A 26,735-nucleotide genomic window follows, 5' to 3' on the forward strand; every position below is an offset into this window, starting at 1 on the left:
TTTATTTACTTAACACACAAAACTGTTAACGACACGATATTATGATTTACCTGCGCTATGGTTTCAGGAATGGTTTACGGAATATCGGATACAATTAAAAACTTTTTTGGCGATACAATAATTGGCAAATAATATTATAATCTCATTTGGGATAGCAACAATTTAATTGGATTGAACTGCACGTATAGCCCTCTGCAAAACAGCAGCAATAGTCTTCTGCAGCACAAAGATCGTAATGACCTGCATAAAATTAAATAAGTCGGCTGAATTGTGGTATTATTTAATGCAGTCCACTTGTTTTAATTATAAACAGTTCGGTAACGATTATGAAGGAAAAAGGTTTAATGTAACTTCACTGGAGTCTCCATAAATAAACTATAGTAAAAAATGTGCCTGCCACGAGCCGTCAGGTAGGTCATAGGTATGAAACATCCAAAGGAATTAGGGAGCATTGAATCATAAGACAGCGTCATGTCGTTCGCCGTCACGGCCCACGAATAATTTTGCCGTGCTCAAAGATTGGAAACATCAGATCAAAAATCAGGATCTGTAATATTGTACAAAGCGAATCGATTTATTTGACTTATTAGATTGAAGGCTCAGCTCCGCAGCATACGCGATTAGAAAAGTTAGACAACCAACTGATATTGATAGCGCTCATCTAGTATATGTTGGTTATTTTCACAGTATTATGTCATTTGGGGTAAGAAAATGAGTCTGTTTTTATTTTACAAATTTGTATGTGCATAAGGATAAGCTTATAATTTTAAGTTTCCTACTCCGCAAAGTCAATAAATAATTCTTGGGGAAAGGTATCCTTTTCTGTAATAAAATGCCGCAAACTTTTTTAACTTTGCCGTTTCATAAATTCAAATTATTTGTAAAAAAGACATTGGTAAAGAAGGCATATTATTCGATACAGGATTATATAGATGATAAAAAAGCGTAGAGTTATTGCTTGTTGACTTCCAGGCAGGATATATAACATACATACATATATAATTGTATTTAACTAACATGACATTGTATGTTTAGATTTTGAAAAAGAGTAACTCCTGAGTTTTTTGCCGGTTCTTCTCGGTAGAATCTACATTCCGAACCGGTGGTAGCTTAACTTAATTACATTTTTTTTAACACTAATACAATGTTTAAAATACTTTTTAATCCTAGGGAAATGCTTATTTTATAGTAGTACAATTGCATAATAATTTGAAACAAAAACATTACTGATAAGTATAAAATATTTATAAAATAACTTTTGTCACATTTTACCATAATTAACAGAAACAAAACAATAACAAAGCTTTATGGCATAACTACATAATTTTATAATTACATTAACTTTAAATATGCCTTTTTACATGATACAATCTAAATCATATTCAAAGTTGTTCTGCAAGATTTTTTAAATAATTTCATTTAAATTTATAAACATCTGCAAGTAGTGACGGTGGATGTATCAGTATCGTTGCACAACCCCCTTATCATGACTTCAATATAATTCATTAAACCTTATCATAATAATTTGCTTATATTTATAAATACAAATGTGTTGTGTGTATAAATATTATAATAAAATAGACCCTGGTAAAATACTGAAAAATGTTAGAAGTTAACAAAGAGCATACTTGCTTAGCATAATTATTTTTAATTATACCAGAGAGAAATATATGTACTTTTTACGAAAAATATAAATAAATTATGAAAAACGAAAAAATAAAGAAAATATTTTCAAAACTATGTGGATAACATTTTATCTTTCGATATGGTTGGTTTTACATAAACAACACGAAAATTTTTCTTCCTAAAATTAGTCTTTATTATAAAGTCTAATTTTATGAAGGAAAATGTAGTTGAATGTTTAGTGGTTTCATTTAATTTTAATTAATATTGGTGCCGACATCCTTGTACACAATCTCTAAAGTAATTTGACAAGACTAAACTACTTATCGCCAGTTTCTGAAATAATGAGCACAATTTGTAATCTCATCTGTGCTCATTGGTTGCCTATTATGTCTTTTGATGCCATCCATAATGACCATTCATAATAAAGTCAAATTAGGTAATCTGACTTTGATGAGCATTTTAGAAACTGGAACGACGTTCGACTTTAGTAAAATTCGTTTGATTTAAAGAATTTAATATAGCACCAATAAACACGTATATGAAAACTATTATTAATTATACTTGAAACATTTTGTGAATTAATGTGAACTATTAGAAGATTTCTTTACTAGTTCATTACTTAAATTACTTTCATTACCATCACTTGATTTATGAAGCAGGTACTGTGTAAACAAATCATTTTTATTTATTTCATTATCACTACCTACATTAATATTTTTCTTAAAATTATTGGACAAATTATTGCTTGTGTTAAAAACAATTTCGTTTGGACTAGCATCAACTTTAAGTCTCTTTAATCTCCTATTGTCTGGGCTCACACTAACGTGTATTGGTTGACCATCAACATTGGTCTCTCTCAAGCTTTCTGGTAATGTATCTGATTTTAATTTGACTAGAGTTGTATTGACGACAGAGCAATCGATTTGCATGAGTGTTACATGATCATTCATTATAGAATCTGAAAGAAATAAATGTCATAATGTTACTGTTGTCATTATTCAACAAAATTATTAATTGATAAATTTAGTTTAAAATATCTCATCTAACTTTTTAAAAATTCACTAGAATATCTTTGTATTAAGTAGTTTGAACTCATAATTAATATAATTTCGTGTAGTAACTTACCATTGCCGGATCGAGCTGGTAAAATTAGTGCCATTTTTGGTGGTCTCGTTACATTATGTGTTACCGCTGGAAGCAATAAGTGTTGTCCTTTACCAACTCCTACTACATAGAATGTGTCATCCCTCCTGTGAAGAGCTTGAAGTAATGCATTCCATTCTCCAAAATCGTCCATGTTGAACTCATTAGCAGATTTTCTGAGAGGTTTATGATAGAGCCTCTCATAATACATATCACTATCAGGGAATATATCTTTTTCAGTTGGTGCATTCCGTCGTAACCTCCTTCGTGATTTATCTCGAATGTTTTTTACATTCTTATGAGGTATGTCAATAAGGTTACTATCAAGGTTCAATTTATTGAAAAGTCTATAAGTTTCCAATAGTCCACCTGAAACATAATACTGCTGTTTGAACTTTACCCAAATATAGTAAAAATAATAATATGTAGACAGATTTTTTTTGTCATAAATTAGTAACAATCTGCTATTTTTGCAGTTCAATATTTGATATATGGGAGAAATAGCAAGTTTTTACTACTATTTCGTATATATATATATATTCATATATATATTTAATATATTATATATTCGTATATATAAGACGCAGTTGTATTACGAAGTATGTTTTATTTTCTAAACTAATATTATAAATTCAAAATTAACTCTGTCTCTCTGTTACTCTATCACGACCAAACAACTGTACTGAATTTAATGAAATTTAATATGAAGTACTCTTGAACTACAAGGAAGGACATAGGCTACTTCTATGACGACCATATCTAAAAGACGAGCGAAGCCATGGTCGACAACTATCATTTATTATATAAAAAATAAACATACCTGGTAATTGTTTTTCATCCAAATAAACTTTATGCCTTTTTTGTGTGTTTGTCCAATTCAATGTCTTTCCACCGCCAATCCATCGTTTCAGTTCACCTACTATCCTTATACTTTCAGTTTGATTTATGTTGGCAAAATCATTTAATGTTGTGTTCTGACAGTCTATTCCTTCAGCACTGCGATTAGCAAACTGATCATAATCTGTCATATAAAAAGTGGAATATAATAACTAAAAATACAATTATATACTCTTCAATAGCAAAGATAACTCTAGCCTTTTTTATTATTATCAATTCAAATATTAAATAAAAATTACCAGTAGAAAGAACATCTTTATTGTCTTCCGCCCACAAAAGATGTCGCGTGTTTACGTGAGAAGAGGATGGTCCAGAAAATGGTTTGGTGTTCCAGCTGAAATTACAATTCAGTTATATAAATATACATATATATTACTAGTGAATTAGTTGAGATATTTATATTAATAGAAAAAAAACATTCAATTGTTTTTAATTAGAACTTACCCTATAACATTCCAATTTAAAGAAACCATAAAAACCATGGCGAAAATAACAGCAATATTCTTTTTGGGTATCAGTATTGAAGAGTCTAGCCGAGGAATCTGTAAGCACATGCTTTAACTCACTTACATGCATTATAATTGTCACTCAAAAAATACATGAATAAAATATCAACATAATTTATATCGTAGCTGCCATCACCGTCTTACATATTGATTGGCATATGAAAAATAAAAAAATAATATGAAGAAAATATCTTTCTTAAAATAACAAATGTCTTAAGACACCATACAATATCTATATTATGTGAAACCACATACAACCTGACTGTTTTTATTAAGCTCCTCATGATGCTGTCTTAATAATTCATCTAACTTCCTTATGATAAACTAATTGCACAACATAATTAACACAATGATTATCAGCAGGTTAATTAATAACAAGAGGAAAACTTATGTAATATATAACAATATTAATGTAACAAACCTTTCGACTTCGTCCATTTGATTCTAATTGGTCCCTTAATAATCTATTTTCTAATCGGAGTCGCGCAATCTCTTGATGTGCTTCTAACAACTGGTGTTCTAATGCTGTTACATATTCTTTCTTCTTTTGCCGGGACTGACATGCAGATTCCCTTTTAGAGACAAAAAAAGGATCTTTGAATAAAATGTATGTAAAGAAACTTAATGCATAAATTATTGCATAAAATAAAAATAGCACAACATAAATAATTAGGAAACTAACCGATTCTTAATCATTCTCTGTTGCTTTTTCAAAGCTCGTATTTCAGCTTCACTAAACTGAGATATGTCTATGACGGGACTCTTTGGTTCTTCTTTTATACTTTGGTTTATGAGAGCGGTTTGATGTACTTCTGGGTTGGGATTTATCACAATATTATTTATAGGTGGAGGTGTCTGAAATAACATATAAAAATAGATGAACAAATGGTTGTATATCACATTAAATAAACTACACAGTATTTACTATATGAACTTAAGTATTGCTCTATACACATTTAGGATGACATACAGATATAATTTAATTTATATATTATTTAAATTTATATATCATATTTAATTTTTATATAGCTATAATATCAAATTCAATCATCACCTTAACATGGTAACCACTATTATTTGTAACCTGTATTGGCTTGTTCTGAGTGAGTGGGGTGATGGAAATTCTACCATCTTTTGTATTCTCGGCTGGTATCACAATACTTGTTGGTTTTGTTTGTATACTAGTTGTATTTCTTAATATTCTTGGTGTGTTCCTTTCAGCTATCAGATGAATTTGACTATCTTCTTTCTTAACTATATTTTGTGAGTTTTCATTAACAACCTTATAAATGGAATTTTGGCGATGTACACTTGTGACTGAAAGAAAATACATATTATGTATGTTAAATAGCAAACAATAATATTAATAATATGACTAATAAGTAAATCTATTATGCAGTATTTACCTTTTTGATTGTTAAATATTCTATTGATATCATTCTGTTTACATTCATTTTCTTTTTTAACAACCTGAAAAAAGAAACAAATGCTTTGTTTTGTAGAGACAAGGAGTTTATTTTATAAATAGAATAAAATTTTATCATCATACATTACCTTTATCATACCATTTTCGATTGCCATAACAGGACTGCTTTTGTCCGTAATTCTGTAATTGGCTGTTGTTTCTCCAACATTTATTCTAGTTGGAACTACAAACATTTTAAATAACAATATCATTAAAAAATAAGGTACTTATTACTATTTATATAATTATTTAGTATAATCTCTACCGCAAAGGATCTCTGACTTGAAAATAGCCAGTAATTGAATTTAAAAGATATACTCTTTTTGTCTTTTTTAGACATTTTTAACTTTTGTTTCATAGATTCCAGTCATTTATAAAAAATACATTGTTAAAGAAAGCATATTATTTGATACAAGATTATACAGATATATTACATTCAAATATAATTGTATTTTACTAACATGACTGTACTCTTAGATGTTGAAAAACAGTAACTACTGAGTCTCTTGCCAGTTCTTCTCAGTAGAATCTACATTCCGAACCAGTGGTAGCTTTATTTTAAATAGTTTGTTAAATGATGATTCAAAGTGCTTGTAAAAGCCTACATGAATAAAGTATATTTTGATTTTGTTATAGGATGTACTATTAAAAAAAATTGTTCCAAGATGAATAAAATAAATATAAAATTATTAATCATAAATATTTGACCTGATTTTTGAAGGAATAAGTCAACATCTTCTGGCTTTAACTGATTAGTAGGCTCATTGTGGAAAGACCAATCAAGTGGGGACTGTGATGACTGTCTGGCAGATGAAGTATGGGATCCGCTGGAATAAAAAAAATCTCCATATTGTTTTTGCTATAATATATTATTTATATATTACATACAAAATTGATACCTATTGTATCAATTTTATTTCTAATAAATGACAATAATAAAACCTAATGAAAAGTTCATTCTCGTGGTGCACTTAGACATTTTGAAGACAAGGTTTAAATCAACTGCACTGCATGACACTGCTTTACTGGCAGTTGATAGATTGATATGTGGCAATTTTTTTATGAATCGTGCTGGTTTTCTCTCTTGTTATTCTTCACTGCCGAGCATAAGTTTAATAATAAACACAAATTAAGGGGATAAAAATTTTGGGAAAATAGTCAGAAATTAAATGTAAATGCATATGGTGCTGTATTGGTAAATTATAGTTTTACTACTAATTATTTTAAGATTTATGCAAATATGTTCAAATATATATGTTTTACTTTAAAATATATAAATTATGTTCTTTTTAAGTGTTTCTTACTTTTTGGTGTCATCTTCGCTGCCTGAATCTGAGCTGCTACTTTCATTTGGCGAGGACTTAATACTTTGCACTGGTGATATAGCAGGTACGAGCCCCGCATCAGCTAAAATTTCACTAGGAGAAGCATCACTGACATCCAACCATGACAACTCACTGTACTCCTTAGTAAACTGATCTAAGAAATCTAAAACATAAGATAACACACACTTAAAACGTACGCAATATAAATACTAATAACACAATCAGTGGCCTTGTAGGTTGCAATAAAAAAAAGAATGATGACAAACTTAATGAATTAAAATTTACAACAGAAAGTTTATACAAGGATAGCAGATTATAATTTTAGTCTTGCTTCAAAATTGGTAAACAGGAAGGTCAGTAATATCTATTGTTTCGCGATAAATTTGTAAGCATGCACATTGCACTTTGTTTTCGTAATCAGCCGGATCTAATGAAAACGGTACCTACCGTACAAACCCTCCTTATTCTCAACCAGAATGTCCGTATCCATGGAGGTATTTTAAGAAATTATTTGTTAACCATTAAAATTTAAAGTATTATTTATCAAAATACGCCTCATCAAGTCATCAACACGCAGGTTTATTTATGTTTTTTAATAATCTGTGAAGTGTGATCATCATTGTGATTAAGAGATACCGAATTCTATGTTTTTTGTATTTTTTTATTTCACTTGGCAAGGTTAACTTAGTATCATAAAATCGTAACTATGAACTGAATTTTTTTTTTAAATAGTTTAAAGATAATTTGTTCATTAGTTCAATTTAAAAATTAATAATATTTAAATAATTTAAGGTTTTTAATTTCTTGAAAATAAACAACGTGAGTTTGTAAATAGTAATGGAACGCAACTGGTTTTGGTTTGACAAATTGAGTGACACTAGACGGATTGTTTCGGAGTTCGATTGATTGAATCAATCAAGCTTAATTTCTCAAAAATATTCATTCTTAGAAGTGCGACGATGTAATTTGTACAGGTTCCTAAAAGCTAAAGTATGATTTCAAGGTTTTGAAAATATATTTAATGCGGTCATGCTTTTATCACTGTATTAAACTGACCGGTTGCGAAAATGTCTGTCCCTGAAGAACAGGACGACTTCATATTTCGTCCACAACAACATTTAGATTCTAAATGGCTAAACCCTGACTTACAAGAGGCTCTTCATGATCCCGAGGCTCTGTGTTCTATGTTTAATAGCTTGTTACAAGATAGAGAAATACATTTCGATGCTAGAAATGGATTGGTCAATGGTGCTGGAATTACGGCTAAACTTGGCGATAGTGGAAAATATTACTGCGGCCTTAGAGTAAGTCTAAGTAGCTCTGTATCTTGGTTCATTCTATGTTTTTATATACACCTGACTTTTTAGTAACAAGGCACAATTCTTATAGATCTTGACATGTACTTGTTGTGATGGTCTTTGTGGTCCTCATTCGGGTTGTGCATGCGTACCTTGTACCGCTCTTTCTGCTGAAGAAGAACTACGGGCCTCCATTCAATCTAAAATAGTTGCACCATCACCTTCTGTTCAAGTTATAGATGATATTAAATGGAAACTAGATCCAGGTGACCAAAATATTATATTTAATGTAAATAAAATATTTAATTTTATAGACAGCATATTAGTAAAGTAAGGGTAACTATTCAACATTTACTTATTTATTTAACTAAGAAATATGATATATAATGTATTTTCTTTTTTTTTATGTAATCATGTAGGAAATATTAGAATTACAAAGTATTCTGAAAATATTTTTTATGATAGGGCCTGAATGTCTTCAAAGTTTAATGGAAGCACTTGTATGGGAGCAGAGAGTAAGAGCTATTAATACTGCTGTTAGCTGTCCATTTATATCTCAAATAAGGCGTTTGATTGTTCTTTGCCATAGACACCTAGTAGCTGTGATAAGGCAAGTAAAACTAATATAATAATATATTTTTTTAATATTAAAAATATATAAAGAAATAACTGACTACTGGTTATTTTTTTTAATTGTAATATTACAGTAGTAAGGCGTGATCAAACCTTGATAAACAATTTCTCTTTTTAGAGATCAAAATAACCACAAGGAAGTTAAAAAAGTAAAACTTGAGAAAAAGCCTGTTCATGGCGTTAGTAATAGAGCACTTAGTAATGTTGTAAGTGCTTTAAATAAACCAGTTGAACTCTCATCTGATGCTCCAGAAGACAGTGAAGAACAGACTGATGATTCAGAAAGGTAATATATACAAAATATTAGCACTTGAAAAAAGCATTTACAGTCAGTCAATAATGTATAGTGGTTGTTTCGATAAACAACATTTTGTCTTATTTTTATAAATGTCTTCATTTATTGCATTTATATTTATTAGGAAATCCAAAAGCTTTTAGTAAAAATATTTATACTTGTGGAGATGTACAAAAGACAAAATAAGATATACTTTGTGTAACTATTTAATCCTTATTTTTGGTTTATAGCAAGAGTAGTTTAATAATTTGGCTACATAAACATAAATACCTTTGTAGATTTTTACCATATTTTATAGTAAGTTGAGGTTCTTGAATTACTTTCTAATTCCGTGCAGGTAAATAAATAAAGTTGACACTTTAATTGTAGACCATATTTATGTAGTGAAAAAAATAAATTTTATAATATGTTAACATTTATGTTTCTTAGTGCATTCGGTCTAGCCCGAGTAGGCGCTCGTGCGGCCTTACGTCTTGCTCTATCTCTCGTGCGTCGCGCCTGGCGCTGCGGAGAAGATGCAGATGTTTGCTCAGCGTTACTGCGAGACGCGTTAGATGCGGTGCGAGCCTTGCCGGATGCCGCGTTGTATGCTGGAAGTGGGCAAATGAATTCTATTGCACAACAAGCACCACGCTCGCAAAAAATATGGGCAGAGGTTGTTGACAGCGCAGCAAAATTCTTACACCAAGTTGTAGCTGGGTATGAGTGTTATTTTCCTATATTAGAAATATGATATTTGACAAAAAGAACGACATTTAAGTCTTTTAATTACAGGGAAGTAGGTTGTAATGTGCCTCAAGGGGACTGGCGCACATCGTTGTGCGTGTGGGTAGAGCTTTGTGCGCGACGAGCTGAATTACCTGCACTTCTTAAAGCTGCCGACGTACTAGTAACACTACCACCCAAACAGAAGCGACAGCCAGACAACAGGTGTTAATGAATATATATTTTTTAATAGAATATTAATTTTCGTAATGTCTTTGAAGTTAATTTACTATTGGTATAAAATACTTTAGATTGATTATTGATTCCATAAAATCCATTCTTATTAAAATTTAAATTTTTTTGTATTATTGTCATTCCAGAATTGTTTTAGAAGAATGCACTGCACCATTAGGTCCATTTTTGAGACGTATGGCTAAAGTAGCAGCCCCAAACCCGATTGTTAATTCCGAACCAAACACTGAAAGCAATCCAATAGAAACATATCTAAAGTAAGTGGTTTAACAGTAAATTTGATTTCATAATCCAGTGGTAGTAGTTTACATTTATTTCAATATTAACATGACAATTTAAAAGTACTTTTATAAGCCTACTTGAATAAAGAACATTCTAATTTTAACCAAATTACATATTTCAACGAGGAAAATAAAGTCTATTAATTTGTGGGTTGTTGTAGAGAATTGAATATACCAAGTGGTGATGGACTGATGAGTGTGAGAAAGGCCGGTATTGCGTTGCTTTGTCATCTTGACAGACTAGGTGCTCCTTTATTGCCTCCTTTAAAGGGATTTGTTACTGTAAGTATATTTTTATTTTCCATGGAGATTATGAGTGACACATTTTATTATACTAAGTTTAACTTTACTTTGTATATATAAATATTTTTCTGCTGGTGGAAATAAAATGATCTACACCAAACTGTACTAGTACATTGTTGAAATTAAATTTTTTGAAAATAAAGTTAAAAATAAGAGTAAGTATTCTCACATTGTAATCTTATTTTCATGAATGTTTCATAATATGGGTTATTGTGATGGATTATCTCATTCGATTTCCTCATTCATTAAGTATTTGTTATATATTTATAGTGTACAGAATCAGCACAAGAAGTAGTCTCAGTGGGATCTGGACTGTTGCAACTAGGAAGCTTGAGAATTCAACAAATAGCGTGTGCCGAAAAATTAGCTCTTCTATTGACTCATGATGGTGCTGTTTACACTTTGCCTTACGATACTATGACACCGCATCTCGTTCCAGGTACCTAATGTTCTATTTATATACAAATAAGGGCCAAATCTGTTATGAGTTAACAGACAGAAAATTAACTGATCATAATACAATTCGATACGTGTACATTATTTACGGATTTGTAAGACCTTAAATAGTATACATGTGTATTTTGTTTTCAATGATTGAAGATACATGTATGTATGAAGTTAACTTCATAAACTTTAAATTTGTCCACATTTTGGCAGGAGGACTTATTGAAAACGTACAGTTAATGAGTATCAAATAATATCGAATCACACTACCATTCGATTCTTGAAAATCTATCCTCTTTTTCTGCATTTAAACATATAATCGTGATCCATAACAGGTCTAGAGAACAAGATCATAACGCAAGTGTCGTGCCACCCGGCGGGGCGCCACTACCTGTGCCGCTCGTCGTGCGGCGGCGCGTGGTCGTGGGGCGCGGGCGAGGACGGGCGGCTCGGCCACGGCGACACGGCCGCGCGCGACGCGCCGCAGCCGCTGCACCACCTCGCGCACCACGACGCCGTGCGCGTCGCCGCCGGGCCCGCCTGCAGGTGAGCCTCGCCGCGCAGGGCATCGCCCAATCCGGCTAGGTCATAACGCATATCTGGGTTGGGCGATACTGATGAATATCCCCGCGCCGACCTAGACCCCTGTGCCGTGTTAAGAAAAATATAAAGTGAAACAATCGCGATTTGCTTTTATGAATTGCGTAAAAAAATATTATGATAGGTTTATTGCAAAAATAAGCTGAAGGTTCCATTGATGCTGTATTATTCAGTAAACTTACGTCCATAAAAACAGTATTCTAAAAATATCTTCGGAGTAAAAAGTGAATAATAAGTATACAATTTGCGTATTTATTTCTATTAAAAATTTAAAATTACAGCTGAAGCAAATGTTGTAAATGACTTAAACTAACATTTATTTTTAAGATTTTCAATAACAGTTTCCAAGAAAAAAAGTTAATAAGCCAACTCAAATAAGCCCATTTTAGATATACACATATTTTTCATTAAAAACATTATCATATTTGTTATTTACTGTCGCAGCGACTCTCTTACATTATAAATAATATAATATCCTAATATAAATAAAATCGTATAAAATCAGAGTTAAGCAACACTTTCTTGCCACTTAAGTTTAATTTATTTTATATGTATGTATATATATTTTTTTGTATCTATGTAAGTTGAATGTATATATATATTATAGATAATGGTATATATTAATGTATATATTTGTATTTAGTGTGTAATATATTCATTTATCGTTAAGTCTACTTGAATTCTATAATATAAAACTAATTGATATTGTACCTACACCATAAATATGTATTACAAATAATCTCCACTAAATTCAGGGTTTCTGGAAGAGATCTCTTGTTAGAGATAAGTTATCCCTTTGTACACATTTTTCATTTATATAATTTTCTGTATACTCTGTTGGTACATAAATAAATAAATAAATATCCGATGTCGCAGTGCGGTGATCACGTCTCGCGGCGCTCTGTACACGTGGGGTCGCGGCGCTCACGGCCGTCTCGGACACGGTACTATCGAAAACTGCCTAACGCCGCAACCTGTTTCATTTAACGCCCATAACATTGAAAGGATAATTGACGTTGCACTTGGTATGTACTTTTTATATTGAACTACCTTTTTGTCCCTTTTTTGCCAGGTTCTCATAAACCATCCTGATAATGTTGTGTTGTTTTGCTCTAGGCTGGGGTGAGGGTCAAACTCTGTGTTGTACTTGGGAGGGAGCCGTTCAAGTGTTCGGCGATAGTGAGGCGGGGACTCCCCGAGCGTTATCAGCGCTCTCTATGTTCCGAGTGACTCGTGTTTTTACGGGCGAGCATTGGCACGCTGCTCTAACTGACGGGCAAGTTCTTTTGCAATTTTACTTTAGACATGCTTATTTGTATTTATTTTTTTGTTAACATTTAATAGATATATTTATAACACTGTAGGGGGCAAGTCTACACATGGGGTAAGGGTGATGGACATCGATTAGGACATGGGACTGTGGAATCTATTAAAATACCAAAACTCGTCGAAGCGCTTCAAGGTATGCTTTGATTAATTTCATAACACATATAATTTTTAATACCATTACTTCATAGCATTAAAATTAGACTATATGATGTCAAATTATAATTTCAGGAATAAAAATAGTCGATCTATCACTCGGCATATCCCACGGCATCGCACTTTCATCAGAGGGAGTACTCTACGCGTGGGGCACGCAAGAACGTTCGCAAATATCGAATCCTGTTCCACAACCTTTACAAGTGTTTAATCCATCATTTAAAGCTAATGGTAATAGCATTTTTATTACACAAAGAAGTCACATCAATATTGTTTTCCAGTAGACAAAATGAAATTTAAAATATTCGTAATATTTTTGTTAATTGTCAATTTGTGTCAGTTGCGCTCAAAATGTTCGTTGTATAATAAGTGTCAGGTTTGGAAGGATTTTTTTTTTTTAAAAGTAAAGCTATTATTTTTATTGTGATCATAGGCGTGGCAAACGGACCGACTCAAATATTTGCTTGGAGCCAAGAAAACCCAAGAGACCTGCCGTCATCTCTGCCTTTTGTTATAGATTTGTCCGACAACACTTTTAAGTAAGTAGTTCTGCAATTTATATCAAATTAAACTTATTTAACATTCACTATATGTTGAATTTTGTTTGTTTCAGATTTTTAGAAAGACTTTTAAGAATAGTTGTGGAACAAAGCGGTAGTGCTAATATAAACGATAACGAATGTTTAGCAATCTCTTGTTTGAATCTCCTTAGGTTACAAGTAAGTGCTGATGGAATATATTAAAATCTCTCATATTACAAAATGTATTTAACTATGATACTTAGAAGTTATCCTGAAAGCATCTGAAAAGCATGAAAAGCTGATGGTCCCGCACCGGAAGTCTTTTAGGTTATGTCGGACGAGAGTAAGGAATTCAGAGCACTTGTGTTTGAGCATATACTTGAACAGTAATATGTCCTAAGCTGTTGCCTAATCTCCCCTGGACTTTAGTCCATGTGGCTGAAATCGGTCAGAAAGACATCATTATATATTATATTACGTCACTAAGGCAATAATTACAGAAACTCGACATTTAAGATCACTTACTAAGATATTAATTATAATATCCTATTATATTAATTCTAATATAAAAGTTAATATGTATTTTGTTAATTATATTTTCTAATTACAGGTACATGCTTGGCAATGCGCTCGAGGCAATGATATCGTTGAAGCAGACTCTGAAGGTCGATCGTGGTGCAGTGGAGTACACTCTGCGTTGGTGTCGCTCGTGGAGGGCAGGGCGGGGCTGGCCGCGGCGGCCGCCGCCAGGAAGGCGTTGGCCGCCGCTTGGCCCATTTTACTACCCACGCCGCAGATACGGGCTCAGCATCTAATAGCCTTGCTGCCGCAAGGTATTGGATTTAGATATGTACTCTGCTTATCTGAATTTAAGAGAGAATCGTTTTTGCTTAATATCTCGGTATTTTGAATTAAAACTAATTGAGGCTTAAGTTGTTTTAAATTTAATTCTCAACAATTTATCGTCCGATTGATATTAATAAAATTTAACAGAAAAAGCTAACAAATTATAATTATTAAATTATCTCATTATATTATTGATACATAAATATATAAATTTGACTTTAAATTTTTGTGTGTAATTTATTACTCAGTTAATATATTAATTAATATAGTTAATATATGTAAAATAAACTGAATAAAGCTACTTAAATCAAGAATAAATAAAGCCATTTTAAAACATATGTTTTGATTTTTTATATAACATGTGTTGAAGATTATCTAATTAAATCTCAAGATCTCGAGTCGTAGCCTCGTATCGCCTTGGACCGAGCATCATCTGCTCGGCGTTTACTTAGATTGTCAGCGGGGTTACCTATAAGTACAAATTACTCATAAGTAAACACCATCGGAAGAATTTTATTGTCATGAAACGCTATTTGTAGTCTTTATTATCGATACTGATTAATTTAAATTTAGTTTCAAGAGTTTTGTAATTAATTATAGTAAAAATTGTTTTTGTTAAAAATAGGATCAGCACCGGCGAGCACAGGAGCAAGATTTATGACGGAATTGCTCGTTTGGTCGTTATTGGGAGGAGGCGGTCTGCGTGATGCGCTACGAAACGCCCTCCAAACGCACTCTTCCGACTCTTATAATCATTTACAATTGGATGAGTATGTGTTATAATAATGGTTCGATATCTTTTCATTTAATATCAGTACTAAATTTAATTTAAATGATTTTTTTTTAGTGAATATGATCAAATAGATATAGTGACGGGGCAGCGTGGTCCGCCCACAACAACGATGTCTGAAGATAGCGAAAATGTTCAAGGTATTACAAATATTATAAAATTTTATTTATCAATTTATTATAACTTGGTTTAATATTTGACGACCTCCGTGGTCGAGTAGTGTGTTGTACACCGGTTTTCATGGGTACGCCACTCCGAGGTGCCGATTGTTCGATTCCCGGCCGAGTCGATGTAGAAAGAATTCATTAGTTTTCTATGTTGTCTTGTTGTGGGTCTGGGTGTTTGTGGTACCGTTGTTACTTCTGATTTCCATAACACAAGTGCTTTAGCTACTTACATTGGGATCAGAGTAATGTATGTGATGTTGTCCAATATTTAATATTTATATTTATAATAATGGTTTTGTTGCAGCGACTTGTACTGATGAATACCAAATAAGCAATAATGCAAATGTCTGCGAAAACGGTGCTTCTGTTCCTTTAATGCATTTAGTACGTATTTTTTTAATACTTGTGTGTGTTTTATTTCTCAGCTTGAAATATAATTTGTTTTTAATATGTTTTAGGTAAAGCATTTGATTCGCAATACGAGTTGTCAAACTCAAATGCACATAAATTCTATTATGAATGGCGATACAAGTAAGACCGATGATCTTAAAGGACACGATACAGTTAGTCCGAGTTGTGACCTTCTGATAAGGTTTCAAAGGTAGTATTATTGACAGTTCCGATTTCACTTACGTCATTTATAAAATTGAATGAGAAAGAGAATGTAAAATATCTCGATGACGCCAATATGTATAACTGTTCTTTGTTACAAAGCTTACGTCAGCAATTTCTGACATCATCATATAAAATATAATATTAGTAAATTTACAATTATAATATTAGTATATTTAAAGCATATATTCGGTATCACTAACTTCGTCATACATTTTAGGTTACTGTTCAGTGAAGCGATGTGGTCTCGAGGGGGGCGCGGCAGTCGCGGCGGCGTGCGCTCCCTCCTCACGCAGTACACCTCGCTCTTGTCGGAACACGTGCAGTCCACCCTCGGCTACTTCACTCGTGCTGTACACAAAGCGGATAACACACAGCTTATCGCTCTATGCGATCTTATTGGTGCTGATATTGTTGGTTAGTTTTTTTTGTTTTTTTTTTTTTTTTTTTTTCTTAAAGCTGCCAGCAAATGTTGACATGTATTTCCTGGCTTTGGTGGTCGTATAATGTTTCATAGTTTCGGGTTATTACTGTGATAGTATTGTAAGTTATAATTGATTAGTCTTACATATGCAGTATTTTATAATGTATTTACTGTGATACTGTGGTTAAGAATGCTGTTTTTACTAATAAATTATACGTAGTAACTTTTTACATCTAAATAGTCAATTACGCAAACGCAACGATTAAAGTTATTCGTATTGTATTAAAAATGTTCTGACTAGGTCGCGTGATGAGTGAATTAGCTGTGTGGGTCGTTGCGTGTGCGGCTCGATCTGCTATCGCGCTCACCGACTGTACTGCAGCACTCGTGAAGATCGTACGCGCCTGCGACGAAGCGGCTCGTACGTTGCCCTCCGCAGCAAAGTTAGACTCAGATTTGTTAGGATGGCCCGGCCTAGTCTCCAGGAGACATCAGTTGAATAGCAGTATTATTCGGAAGCAAGTATTAAGTGAACATAGAATCTGGAAATTTGTTGTCTAACATAACATAATAATCTTTCAATTATGTGTAAAGGTGTGATCTACAAAACCATACGAAAGAGGGCGGGTCCTGGATAGTTATCGCCGGGCACGTGTTCGACGTGGAGAACTTCGAGTGCGAGAGCGCGAGCACGGTGGAGCTGGTCCGCAAGCTGCGCGGCGCCGACGCCACGGCGGCGCTCAGCGTGGAGCCGCACGCCGCCTACCTGGCGCGCGTCACCGACAAGTGCGTGGGCATGTACGCCAGCCAGATCTACAGCCACAAGTGCAGTGTGAGTGCGTTCAACTGCATCGATACGGATGTGCAATTCAGTTCGAAAAGGATCTTTTAAATGATCGGTTATCAAATTATTATGCAAGTGTTATAACAATGTATTTTGTATAATCACGTCATATTAATGTTAGGCCTTTTTCTCAATTCGTTTACCGCTGAGCTAGTGATTAATAATAAATACAAATTTAGTAAACAAAAACTTAGGCTTGCGCCACTTTGGTCCCGCGATCTTCGGTTAAGATTGACGCGTTCCACCGATTAGATCATAGGATTTAATTAAACAAAAATATTTTATTCAAATGCTCAAAAATAATTTTTAATTGACCGTTTAAATATTAATATTAAAAAATATTTTCTTAAAATAATTTATTGATTTTTTTAATATCTCCTTGTTAATATTTGTCAACTTTATATTGTGGTTTGTTATATAGGAAAGCACATCGAGCCTTCGCGCACATCACATACTCTCTTCGTGTGCGTTCCACTTGGCTCTTGGCTTATCGCAATGCGGACTGCGTTTAGCGCGATCCTTACCCGTACAGCAAGCTGAGAAAGAAGCTGCGCCATACGCTGCTGCTGTATTCCTTAGAGGCGGACTCATGGTTAGTTTACTCTTGTAATGTAATGAACGCTATTTTTTAGGTTCCATAATAGGAAATAAACTTCATCGCAAGATGTCTTATTCACTAACTATGAATCGGCAACCAAGGACTATAATCACGTGGTTTTATTTTTCGTATATGTGTTGTAACTTGTATAAATCATATTTTGTAGACATCTCAACCCGCAAACCCCTTTGAAGAAGAAAAGGCAGAGGCTCGTAGTGGCTCTTCGACGGGCGGCAACAGCCCTGCAAGCGATACGCCGCACGTGTCTTACACGACTCATCTGTCTAACGCGTTACACCCACCTCAAACGCGCGTCACACGAGTGCCGAAGGTGAACGTGACGATGTCGACGGCACGAGCCGACTCTCTGTTGTTTGCTTTGGCTGAACCTAAATTACACGTAAGTTATTTTCGGGTTTTTAAATAAATGAAATTGACAATATTTGCTTAATAAAAATATATCTACCATTCGCTAAAATAATATGACCGTCGCTTAACTGGTGTTTAATTAAACAATTATCTATCTCTTTCTGTCATCATTCATTTGGTATTCGAAAGACAAAGTTTTGAGTAACTAATCAAACTCCAAGCGATATTTATAAGTAAATCTGATAGAATCTAGGCTAAAGAAGTGTACAACATGTTACTGATTTATCTAAAAAAATATGTAAAAGATTAACACACTATCGCATAATCTTTTAGGATCCCTTAGCACTTCATCTATGGTGGGCATGTGAACGCCGCGAAGGCTGTGCTCCCCACTTTCCGCCAGAACATCCTCTTGAAGAATTAAGACGTGCTCTACTGGCAGCCCTTTTGTATCACGCAGGATTAAAAGAGCACGCGTTGGCTACTGCTACTGCTGGTAAACATTATAAATACATTTCAGAAGTCAAGGTAACAATAAATAAAAGAATAAACTAGACTAAATTATTTTGTATTATAGAAATGGAAAAAGGCGAAGTAAAACTGTCTCCTGCGATGTCCGAGATCGTAAAAGCTGTGCAACAGAGCAAATGGACTCTAATGCGGACAAGACAACAGCTGTCTAGGGGTTACAAAGAGGTTCGCGTGCTTTTCAATAATTAATACAATCCTTTGAAGTTTCATCCACAATGTTGCTATTATATTTCAATATCATCTTTTTTTGTAAAATATGATTAGGTATGTGCAGCGCCTTTAGAAAGGGCTAGGTTTCTCTTGCACGAAGTCCGCGCTGCGATTTCGCCAGCAGTGACGGCATTGCAGTTGCGACCGCCATCACGACGTGCGCCAACTGCCAAGAGAATATTCCAGAAGGTGATGCGAATGGCAAAGTCGCCTACCTTTAATAAATGGTAAGTTTTATTGTGAAAAATGATCAGATCAGTATATTTTATTATCAAATATAGATTTTCAAGATTTTTTTATACTAATAAACCAAGTTATATTTTATCTTATGTCTGCTAGTTTTGAAACAACGAAAGATTTGAGGAATAGACAAAATAGCTTAAGCAAAAGTATGCTCAAAGCCACGGGCAGTCTGTTGCAAGGAGATGCGCTGCTTATTAAATCTACGATTGGAAATCAAAGTTGTAAACCAGAAGAAACACAAACAATTATTATTGAACCACCTAAAGTTAACGTTAATTTAGAGTGTGCAGGTGACCTCGGTTCAAAAGATACTTACAATATACAAACTAAAACTAAATTGAAAATCAAAGACAAACTTCTTGAGAAAGACCTAAAAAATGCCTGTAATTATGATGATATGAGACACGAAGGTCGTAGTGATTTAAAGGTAACAGAGAGAGATGACGTGCTAGACAAAGACGACGATAAAACTCCTACGAACGAAATTTCGTTAAGTTCAATTAATGAAATGACGGATAATTCAGTCCTTAAAGAGTCGCTGGAGAGTGAGAAACAAGTATTGCTTTTGGCTGACGATTTAAAGAATGAACTTTTAGTTGCCGATGAAGAAAAAGATGATGATAACTCAGAGAGAAATAAATTTGTAAATGCTTGGGTAGCTAAGCTTGCTTGCGAGGAGAAAGGTAAACATATTAAAATGACATACGAACTATTAATATATCAAAGTAATTAAAGTATTGGCTTATACGTATTTTGTATTAGATGATATTAGACGATAGGTCTGCTTATTTATTCAGTATGGCTGAATCCCTATTTAGTTTTATCGTTTAAGGCAGGTCATTCTCCCATTCGTTAGTGCTTCGAAGTATAAAAATATTTTCTATAATTTTTAGATTTATATTGGATGTTAGAACAAGTGACTCCGGAACAACAAAACTTAACCGCTTCAATAATCGACTTTGTTATGACTGAAGAACCATGTGATATTGATATTTTAAGACGAGCTTTATACTGTCAGGTAACTATAAAAAATATTTTTAAACAAGAATGTATAAATATTAAAGACTGCTTATTTAATATTGACCAATTTCAGGTTCAAAGAGCAGATATAAGAAAAACTGGTTATTCTGTTATTAATAACATTCTTCATTCAACTCAAACTATGTCCGAAAGTATAAAATATGCTGCACTTTCTGGTTTATTGGGAGCATCAATTGCAGATTCCGTGCCGAATGCTCCAATAAAACCTTCGATACCGTTAACTATGCCTCTGAATGGCATTGAATCTGTGATACCCTACTTGAAATACATGGTACTGTTAGAAAGGTCGAAGTTGATGGATTACATTCTTATAGAACTTAAAGCGAGAGTCCTAGAGGGTGAACAAAATCAACCATTGCCCTTGAAAATGAGTGCAAACTATGGAGCACATGCATTATTGAATAGGCCCTCAAGAGCTAGGTATGCAATCAGAAATACTTCAAATTTAACATCAACTTAATACATTGTTATTTATTTTTTTTATTTTTGTTTAAGGTTTTTAATAGCTCTTCTGTCATTACTTATTGAAGGATGTCAAGGCCCAGAATTAGAACAATTAATTAATGGTGGGGCTTTGAGTTCTTGTTTGACTCTTCTGAAACAGATCGGAGGAGATACCTCTCAACATTCTTCTCTTATCTGTAACGGTCTTAGATCCAAATGTAAGTATAAATCTCTTGGAAAAATAATTAAACAGATTTAAGTCTTCAAATAAAAATTAAGATTAATAAGTAACATTTTTTTTTATTAAGCGGATTGTTTGATCATCTATGAGGACGAGAGACTTGGGGCTAGAGCTAGAGGTGCATCATTATCGGGACCAGAACTCGCTTCTCTTATGAAAATTGGTACTCGAGTAGTCCGCGGAAAAGACTGGAAATGGGGAGACCAGGTGAAAATTTTATTATGTGGTAAGCTGTAGCTATTTTCATATAAACGAAAATACTATTCATTTGAATTTTAACAGGATGGAGTACCCGGTGGTGAAGGTCGTGTAATTGGAGAACTCGGAGAAGACGGCTGGGTGCGCGTCGCCTGGGATGCAGGAGGGACCAACTCGTACCGCATGGGCAAGGAGGGCAAATACGATCTCAAACTGGCGCGCTCTCCATCACCCCCGCCATCCGTGGATGAAACCGTGCAAGGAAATGGTATCCGAAAAATTCATGAATTTTCACCTCAAGCGCACTATTTTAAAATTAGAAAATATTTTTTCGGCTGTTTTTATTCCACACATACATAATAAATAAGATTAGTTAAAGTCCCCAAAGGCATTTCTGAACGTAAACATCTCAAGAATCAATCAAATTCTTTAACATGGTAGAGTTTTATTCTAAAGCATCATACCGCGTAAATGTGTAATTTAAAGTTACTTTAACGAACTGTCCCAGTGTAGAAATAAGATAGAAATGATTGAGTTAGACTACATACATTGAATCACCTACCGTCCTTTACGATATACCACATTTTAAGTGAAACATTCACATTAATTCTTAGGTCGTAAGATCTTCGACAAGATTTTTCACACCTTCTGGAAATAACGAGACAAATGCGATTTTTGTCGAAGGCCTGACCTTGAGACTTTTGTTTGCGATAAAGAACGTCAGCTTATTAGAAAACTATGGACTTCTCAACTGAAGAGCAACATATTGTACGACGATACGTACATACTGTAAGACGATATTGTAAGCCCTAATATGTTCGGAAGTATTCGTAAAGGCGATTATTTGGATTCTTCCAGACTTCATATTTTTTAGCATCTTCATTTACGATTACGATTTTACGATTTTTAAATGAGTTTAGGGGCAACTTCATTTCGGTTGTGTGTGCATGAATTCTTTATATGAATAGAAATCTAGCTAAATGATTGCGTCGTTTAAAAACTTCACCGTTTGCTGTGTGACTTTCGCGTCCTTGTGTCATCGCTACAGCCTACATCGTACCCGATAATCCAACTGGTTGCCTCCATTTCTTTAAAAACTTTTTGGCCCTACATAAATGAGTATGTTAATATTTCATTTAGCGTACCGGTAAATAACATATTCTTGTAAACGATCTATCCTGGTTAGCTGCATTTTAAGCTATGGTAGCAATAAGATCTTGATACTTCTTATTCTAAGATTTTAACAAGTAAGACATTGTAAAGTAACCAAAAAAAAACCGATTCATATGTACACCTATACAATATCTGACCCTTTCTATGTTCATTCATTTGTTTTTTGGTACTTAAAATATACAGATGATGATGTTAAATATAATATTATATGTAAATTATATTTTTTATACTTACTTATTAGTGGAGAATACCGTCGAGTGGTGGCCAGTGAGCGAGGTGCGCTCGTCGTGCACGAGCGCGGTGCGCGCTTTGTGTGCGGGCGCGGGCCGCGCGCCGGCGCCGGGAGCGGCCGCGCGGCGCAACGTGGCGGCGCTGCAGCGCAGACTGCTGGCGCTCGCGCACGCACATGTATACCCGCCGCCCACGGCTTTCGCCGCCCACACACATACGGCACTTGCGCTCTTGAGAGGTATTTAGTTACATCACCTTTGGTTGATATTAAGACTTTTGTTTGTTTCCTTTGCCTAAGAAGTATTACTTTAATATTTCAGCGAGTGCCCAGAGCCCTGAAATAAGGATTTCGCTGTGTACAGATTCATGGTTCGAGCTCTGTTACAGTATCATCTCTTCTACGGATAGACCTATTTCGCAGGATCTCGTATACTTACAGGTTGGGTTTTATTTTCTCGTTATTAATATTTCTTCATTTTTATATGGCAACTAATTGATTCCTCGGAATAATTATAACCATCGTGGGTAAAGTCAGCGAGTAATTAAGTTCATATCCTTCTATTGAAAACTCATTTCTTAAGAATGGACTCTTATCAAAATAAATATTTATTTTTTGCAGATTCAGGCACTTTGGCTTTTACGTCGAGTATTAACTGAGCATACTGGTCCCGCGGAGTGGCGTCGTACGGTGGCTGCGCAACTTATAGCATTAGCTGGAAGACTGTGGCTTGAAACCCACGCAGCTGATCCAGCATTGAGAGCTTATACACATTCTGTGACAGTTGGCTGTCCGGCGGCTATTGACGAAGAGGAAGTGGGTATGTATTGAACAGTACTTACAATAATCATCTATATAGTCTTTGCACAAGAGTTAACATTTATCTAATATTAAATGTATAAAGTCCACATTTATGATCGATATTTATATTAATTCGTCAATTTCGCACGTCATTGAGTAAACAAACATCAAAACTTTTATAATAATAATATTAGTAAGATTTAATGAAACAGTTAAAACAGTTTTAATTAGGGATGTAGGATTGATCTTTGTATGTTTCCTTTTCTTTTAATTAATTAATGTGATTCATTGAGTGCGATACTAAAAATATACATATATTCAGATAATAGATGGCGTGCCCCAGCCACGGCGAGCTACACGGGAGCAAATTGTGCCGCCATCATTAATCTCGTCAGGCAGCTGCACGCCGCACCGCAGTGGAACGGACCAATTACAGCGCTTTTGCTGGAAAAATTACAACTAGCCGCACAGATGGTAAACACTTTTTTTAAGTTTATACCAGGAAGGCTGACGGTGAAATACATCGCCAGCATCACCTATATACATGTAGTATATAGTCGTTATGTTATGTAATTTTACTGAACTTCCTTCAATACTGTGCTTTGTAAACTTTTATTTCGGAATATGTTTTCGTAAGAAGTATCTATGCTTTTCTTACAGATTACAAATGATTGGCATTGGTGGCCACATACGAGTCAAGACTTAACACAAACTATTAAACCATCACCTCCATCTTTAAATAGTTGTTTAATAGGTAAGTACGCATAAAATTAAAAAAAAAAATTTTTTTTTCATATTTTAAGAAATTTATTCTTTTTGTATTATAATTTTACTTTACATAATTATGAAATATGTTTTCAGCTGGAGGTCTAGGTGTCATAGGTGGAATGGAATGGCGGATTAGACTGGGTCAGCGAGTTTGTGCGGGCTCTCCACCGCGTAACGCCGTTGTCACTCAGCTGTCGCCTCGAGCGAAGATCACTTTGATCCACGATGATAATACTACTACCAAGGTATATCTATTATGATGATGATTTAGATACAGAAAGTGAAAGTGAAAGTGTTCTATTAAGAATAACTTCTATATGTTATCGGGATGGCATTGACATCATCTAATCTGAATGTCTTAAACAAATTAAAACCTTATTATTCTTTCGCAGTCTATTGTTTATTAATTATCTTGAAACTAAACTGTTAGATAAGTTATGAAAATACTTAAATTTTACGTATTTAAATTACTGTTCCACGTGGTAACTATTACTTTTTTAATAATGTAAAATGTTTAATTCTAAAATTATTTTCTTACAGTGTGATCTGAATAGCATCCAAAGCGTGGAATGTGAGCGTTTAGCTCAAGCGCTCGGTGGTGGCGAGAGCGCTCTGCGTGTGTGCGCAGCCTTACTTGGAGCGGGACCGCAAGCTTCGCCGATGCATCCACATCATTTGCCCGGTATATTTTTTATTATATAACAGTAGTTATAAAAACCAAGTAACAATAAAAAAAAAAAAAAACTAACGGTCTATAGATTTAATCAGTCACGATGATGCGCCCCTCCATTTTCATTATTTTTTTATTAAAATTAACTTAACAAATCTTCGTAACTTCACGATAAGAAAAAACTATTTAATATTTTTTGCTTATTTTAAATTTGGTAATTATTGCTTTATAAATAAATATTGTATAAGTAAAATATGTTTTTTTTTTACAGCTGAAATAGATGTCTATGGCCTTCGACGTCAGCAGATGGAATTACTAACATTGTGTGCTGTAAGAGGATTGCTTACGACACGGACTCGCCTACGCAAAGTTTTAATGCAACCACCGGATAACGGAGGTTAGTGTTTAGACTTGTAAAGGAAGTAAGAAATAAAAACAAATGATATATTAACGACAAACTTTTTACTTAGTAAGATGATTTTATCATTTGTTGTGCCTTTTTTAAATAAATATTCGTTATTATTTTTATGAATAAATTAATTATTATTAAACAATTTCTTTTTAATAGTTGCAGGCTCGTTAGAAAGAGGTTCTAACGTGCTAGGAACAGAAGGCACTTTACTAAGGCGTTTACTTGCACTCGCTACTCGCCCAAGTCCGCTGGCTGCAACCCATTCTCCAAAGGATCTCGCAGCTGCTGCTCTGACGATTGTCCAGCAGTTAGCTGCCCATGTTGCAGGTTAACAACAAATATTTTCTACACACACAAAAATAGTAATTTAATGTCAGTTGTAAAATGTTTTAAGATTTTTATAACTTCTTCTTGTAAAACGTTTTATATTGAGTTGACTTGTACATAAATATTTTTAATTTTGAAAACGGCTAATTACAGGAGATGACAAAGATTACGACTCTCCGCCAGAAATACCTATCATCGATAAGAGTAACGTTATGCAAGTTTCAATGGGACCATCAACAAGTACTGCGTCACTCTGTAAGTAACATTGTTCATAATCTTCTAAAGACAATTTAAAATGTTAACGTTATAATGAAACCTTTTAGATCTAACTTTTAAATATTTATACGTTTTAGCTCGAAAAGATCTCAACACTTGGGCAAACTCAGCCCAAGTCCAACAAGTGATAGAAATGGGATTTTCTAGACATGCTATATATGCAGCTATACAGTCCTTAGGTATGATATTTTCTATATAAATAGATTTTTCTTGTTTGAAAGTTTTTAATTATGATTGAATTGATAATATTCAATTTTGAAATACATTTTATGAACACTACGCCTTTTGGCAAAACACGAATTTCATTTTTCTTTCTCTCATTTTTTTAGGTGGCACAAGTTTACCGTCAGTGGAGTCCCTAGTTGCATACTTATTAGAGCTACCACTACAAGGAATGGATGATACGGTATTCGAGATCAAACCCACAACATCGAAGCAAGAGAAGAAACAGATACCGTACCGCTGGCGAAGTTGCTTTGCGTCGGAAGACGAATACGCTCAGTATCTATCTGATATTATTACGCCCGGTATGACTGTAAGATGTTGCAAGGCATATGAAAATGTAAGATTTTTTTACTATAAGCGTTTATATATTTGAATTGTAACTCTTCTTATATAAAAATATTTAATTATTTTTTTATTGCAGATTGCATTAGGGGACGTTGGACAAGTTCAGAAAGTTGAACGCGATATCAAACAAAACGTGTTTTTGCATGTATGTTTTATATTTGTGGTATGCTGATAA

The 26,735-nt window shown here is 33.9% G+C and overlaps 2 protein-coding genes across 2 annotated transcripts in view; one reads left to right on the forward strand and one right to left on the reverse strand.

Annotated features, from left to right (window-relative positions):
- Nucleotides 1-1,142: 1,142 nt before the first annotated feature.
- LOC125075262 (cyclic AMP-dependent transcription factor ATF-6 beta) lies at nt 1,143-7,563 on the reverse strand. The gene is made up of 13 exons (XM_047686963.1): nt 7,410-7,563; nt 6,942-7,125; nt 6,346-6,464; nt 5,727-5,821; nt 5,579-5,642; nt 5,227-5,489; nt 4,855-5,027; nt 4,594-4,744; nt 4,111-4,208; nt 3,906-4,000; nt 3,590-3,790; nt 2,752-3,138; nt 1,143-2,584 (listed from the first exon to the last, which is right to left on the reverse strand). The coding sequence occupies exons 1-13, from the start codon at nt 7,450-7,452 to the stop codon at nt 2,205-2,207; spliced, it is 2,253 nt and encodes a 750-aa protein (XP_047542919.1). The 5' UTR covers nt 7,453-7,563; the 3' UTR covers nt 1,143-2,204.
- Nucleotides 7,564-7,893: 330 nt separating this feature from the next.
- LOC125075252 (probable E3 ubiquitin-protein ligase HERC2) overlaps nt 7,894-26,735 on the forward strand; it is a 40,530-nt gene continuing 21,688 nt past the window's right edge. The window contains exons 1-48 of the mRNA XM_047686953.1: nt 7,894-8,266; nt 8,352-8,526; nt 8,726-8,870; nt 9,012-9,179; nt 9,618-9,887; nt 9,963-10,118; nt 10,274-10,402; nt 10,588-10,708; nt 11,000-11,168; nt 11,509-11,719; nt 12,650-12,798; nt 12,890-13,049; nt 13,138-13,235; nt 13,331-13,486; nt 13,689-13,794; nt 13,869-13,974; nt 14,387-14,609; nt 15,248-15,392; nt 15,470-15,552; nt 15,884-15,963; nt 16,038-16,180; nt 16,412-16,608; nt 16,917-17,133; nt 17,210-17,447; nt 17,881-18,051; nt 18,224-18,457; nt 18,760-18,922; nt 19,004-19,122; nt 19,222-19,394; nt 19,507-20,093; nt 20,304-20,428; nt 20,504-20,871; nt 20,947-21,113; nt 21,204-21,343; nt 21,419-21,602; nt 22,749-22,976; nt 23,059-23,177; nt 23,358-23,556; nt 23,860-24,011; nt 24,198-24,291; nt 24,399-24,550; nt 24,846-24,987; nt 25,247-25,372; nt 25,544-25,714; nt 25,868-25,969; nt 26,068-26,169; nt 26,320-26,552; nt 26,637-26,705. Coding sequence (XP_047542909.1) covers nt 8,030-8,266; nt 8,352-8,526; nt 8,726-8,870; nt 9,012-9,179; nt 9,618-9,887; nt 9,963-10,118; nt 10,274-10,402; nt 10,588-10,708; nt 11,000-11,168; nt 11,509-11,719; nt 12,650-12,798; nt 12,890-13,049; nt 13,138-13,235; nt 13,331-13,486; nt 13,689-13,794; nt 13,869-13,974; nt 14,387-14,609; nt 15,248-15,392; nt 15,470-15,552; nt 15,884-15,963; nt 16,038-16,180; nt 16,412-16,608; nt 16,917-17,133; nt 17,210-17,447; nt 17,881-18,051; nt 18,224-18,457; nt 18,760-18,922; nt 19,004-19,122; nt 19,222-19,394; nt 19,507-20,093; nt 20,304-20,428; nt 20,504-20,871; nt 20,947-21,113; nt 21,204-21,343; nt 21,419-21,602; nt 22,749-22,976; nt 23,059-23,177; nt 23,358-23,556; nt 23,860-24,011; nt 24,198-24,291; nt 24,399-24,550; nt 24,846-24,987; nt 25,247-25,372; nt 25,544-25,714; nt 25,868-25,969; nt 26,068-26,169; nt 26,320-26,552; nt 26,637-26,705 — 8,202 coding nt within the window. The 5' untranslated portion in view covers nt 7,894-8,029. The remainder of the gene's footprint in view (nt 8,267-8,351; nt 8,527-8,725; nt 8,871-9,011; nt 9,180-9,617; nt 9,888-9,962; nt 10,119-10,273; nt 10,403-10,587; nt 10,709-10,999; nt 11,169-11,508; nt 11,720-12,649; nt 12,799-12,889; nt 13,050-13,137; nt 13,236-13,330; nt 13,487-13,688; nt 13,795-13,868; nt 13,975-14,386; nt 14,610-15,247; nt 15,393-15,469; nt 15,553-15,883; nt 15,964-16,037; nt 16,181-16,411; nt 16,609-16,916; nt 17,134-17,209; nt 17,448-17,880; nt 18,052-18,223; nt 18,458-18,759; nt 18,923-19,003; nt 19,123-19,221; nt 19,395-19,506; nt 20,094-20,303; nt 20,429-20,503; nt 20,872-20,946; nt 21,114-21,203; nt 21,344-21,418; nt 21,603-22,748; nt 22,977-23,058; nt 23,178-23,357; nt 23,557-23,859; nt 24,012-24,197; nt 24,292-24,398; nt 24,551-24,845; nt 24,988-25,246; nt 25,373-25,543; nt 25,715-25,867; nt 25,970-26,067; nt 26,170-26,319; nt 26,553-26,636; nt 26,706-26,735) is intronic.

The sequence above is a fragment of the Vanessa atalanta genome, chromosome 2, assembly GCF_905147765.1.
Source record: "Vanessa atalanta chromosome 2, ilVanAtal1.2, whole genome shotgun sequence".
NCBI classification, from domain to species: Eukaryota; Metazoa; Arthropoda; class Insecta; order Lepidoptera; family Nymphalidae; genus Vanessa; species Vanessa atalanta.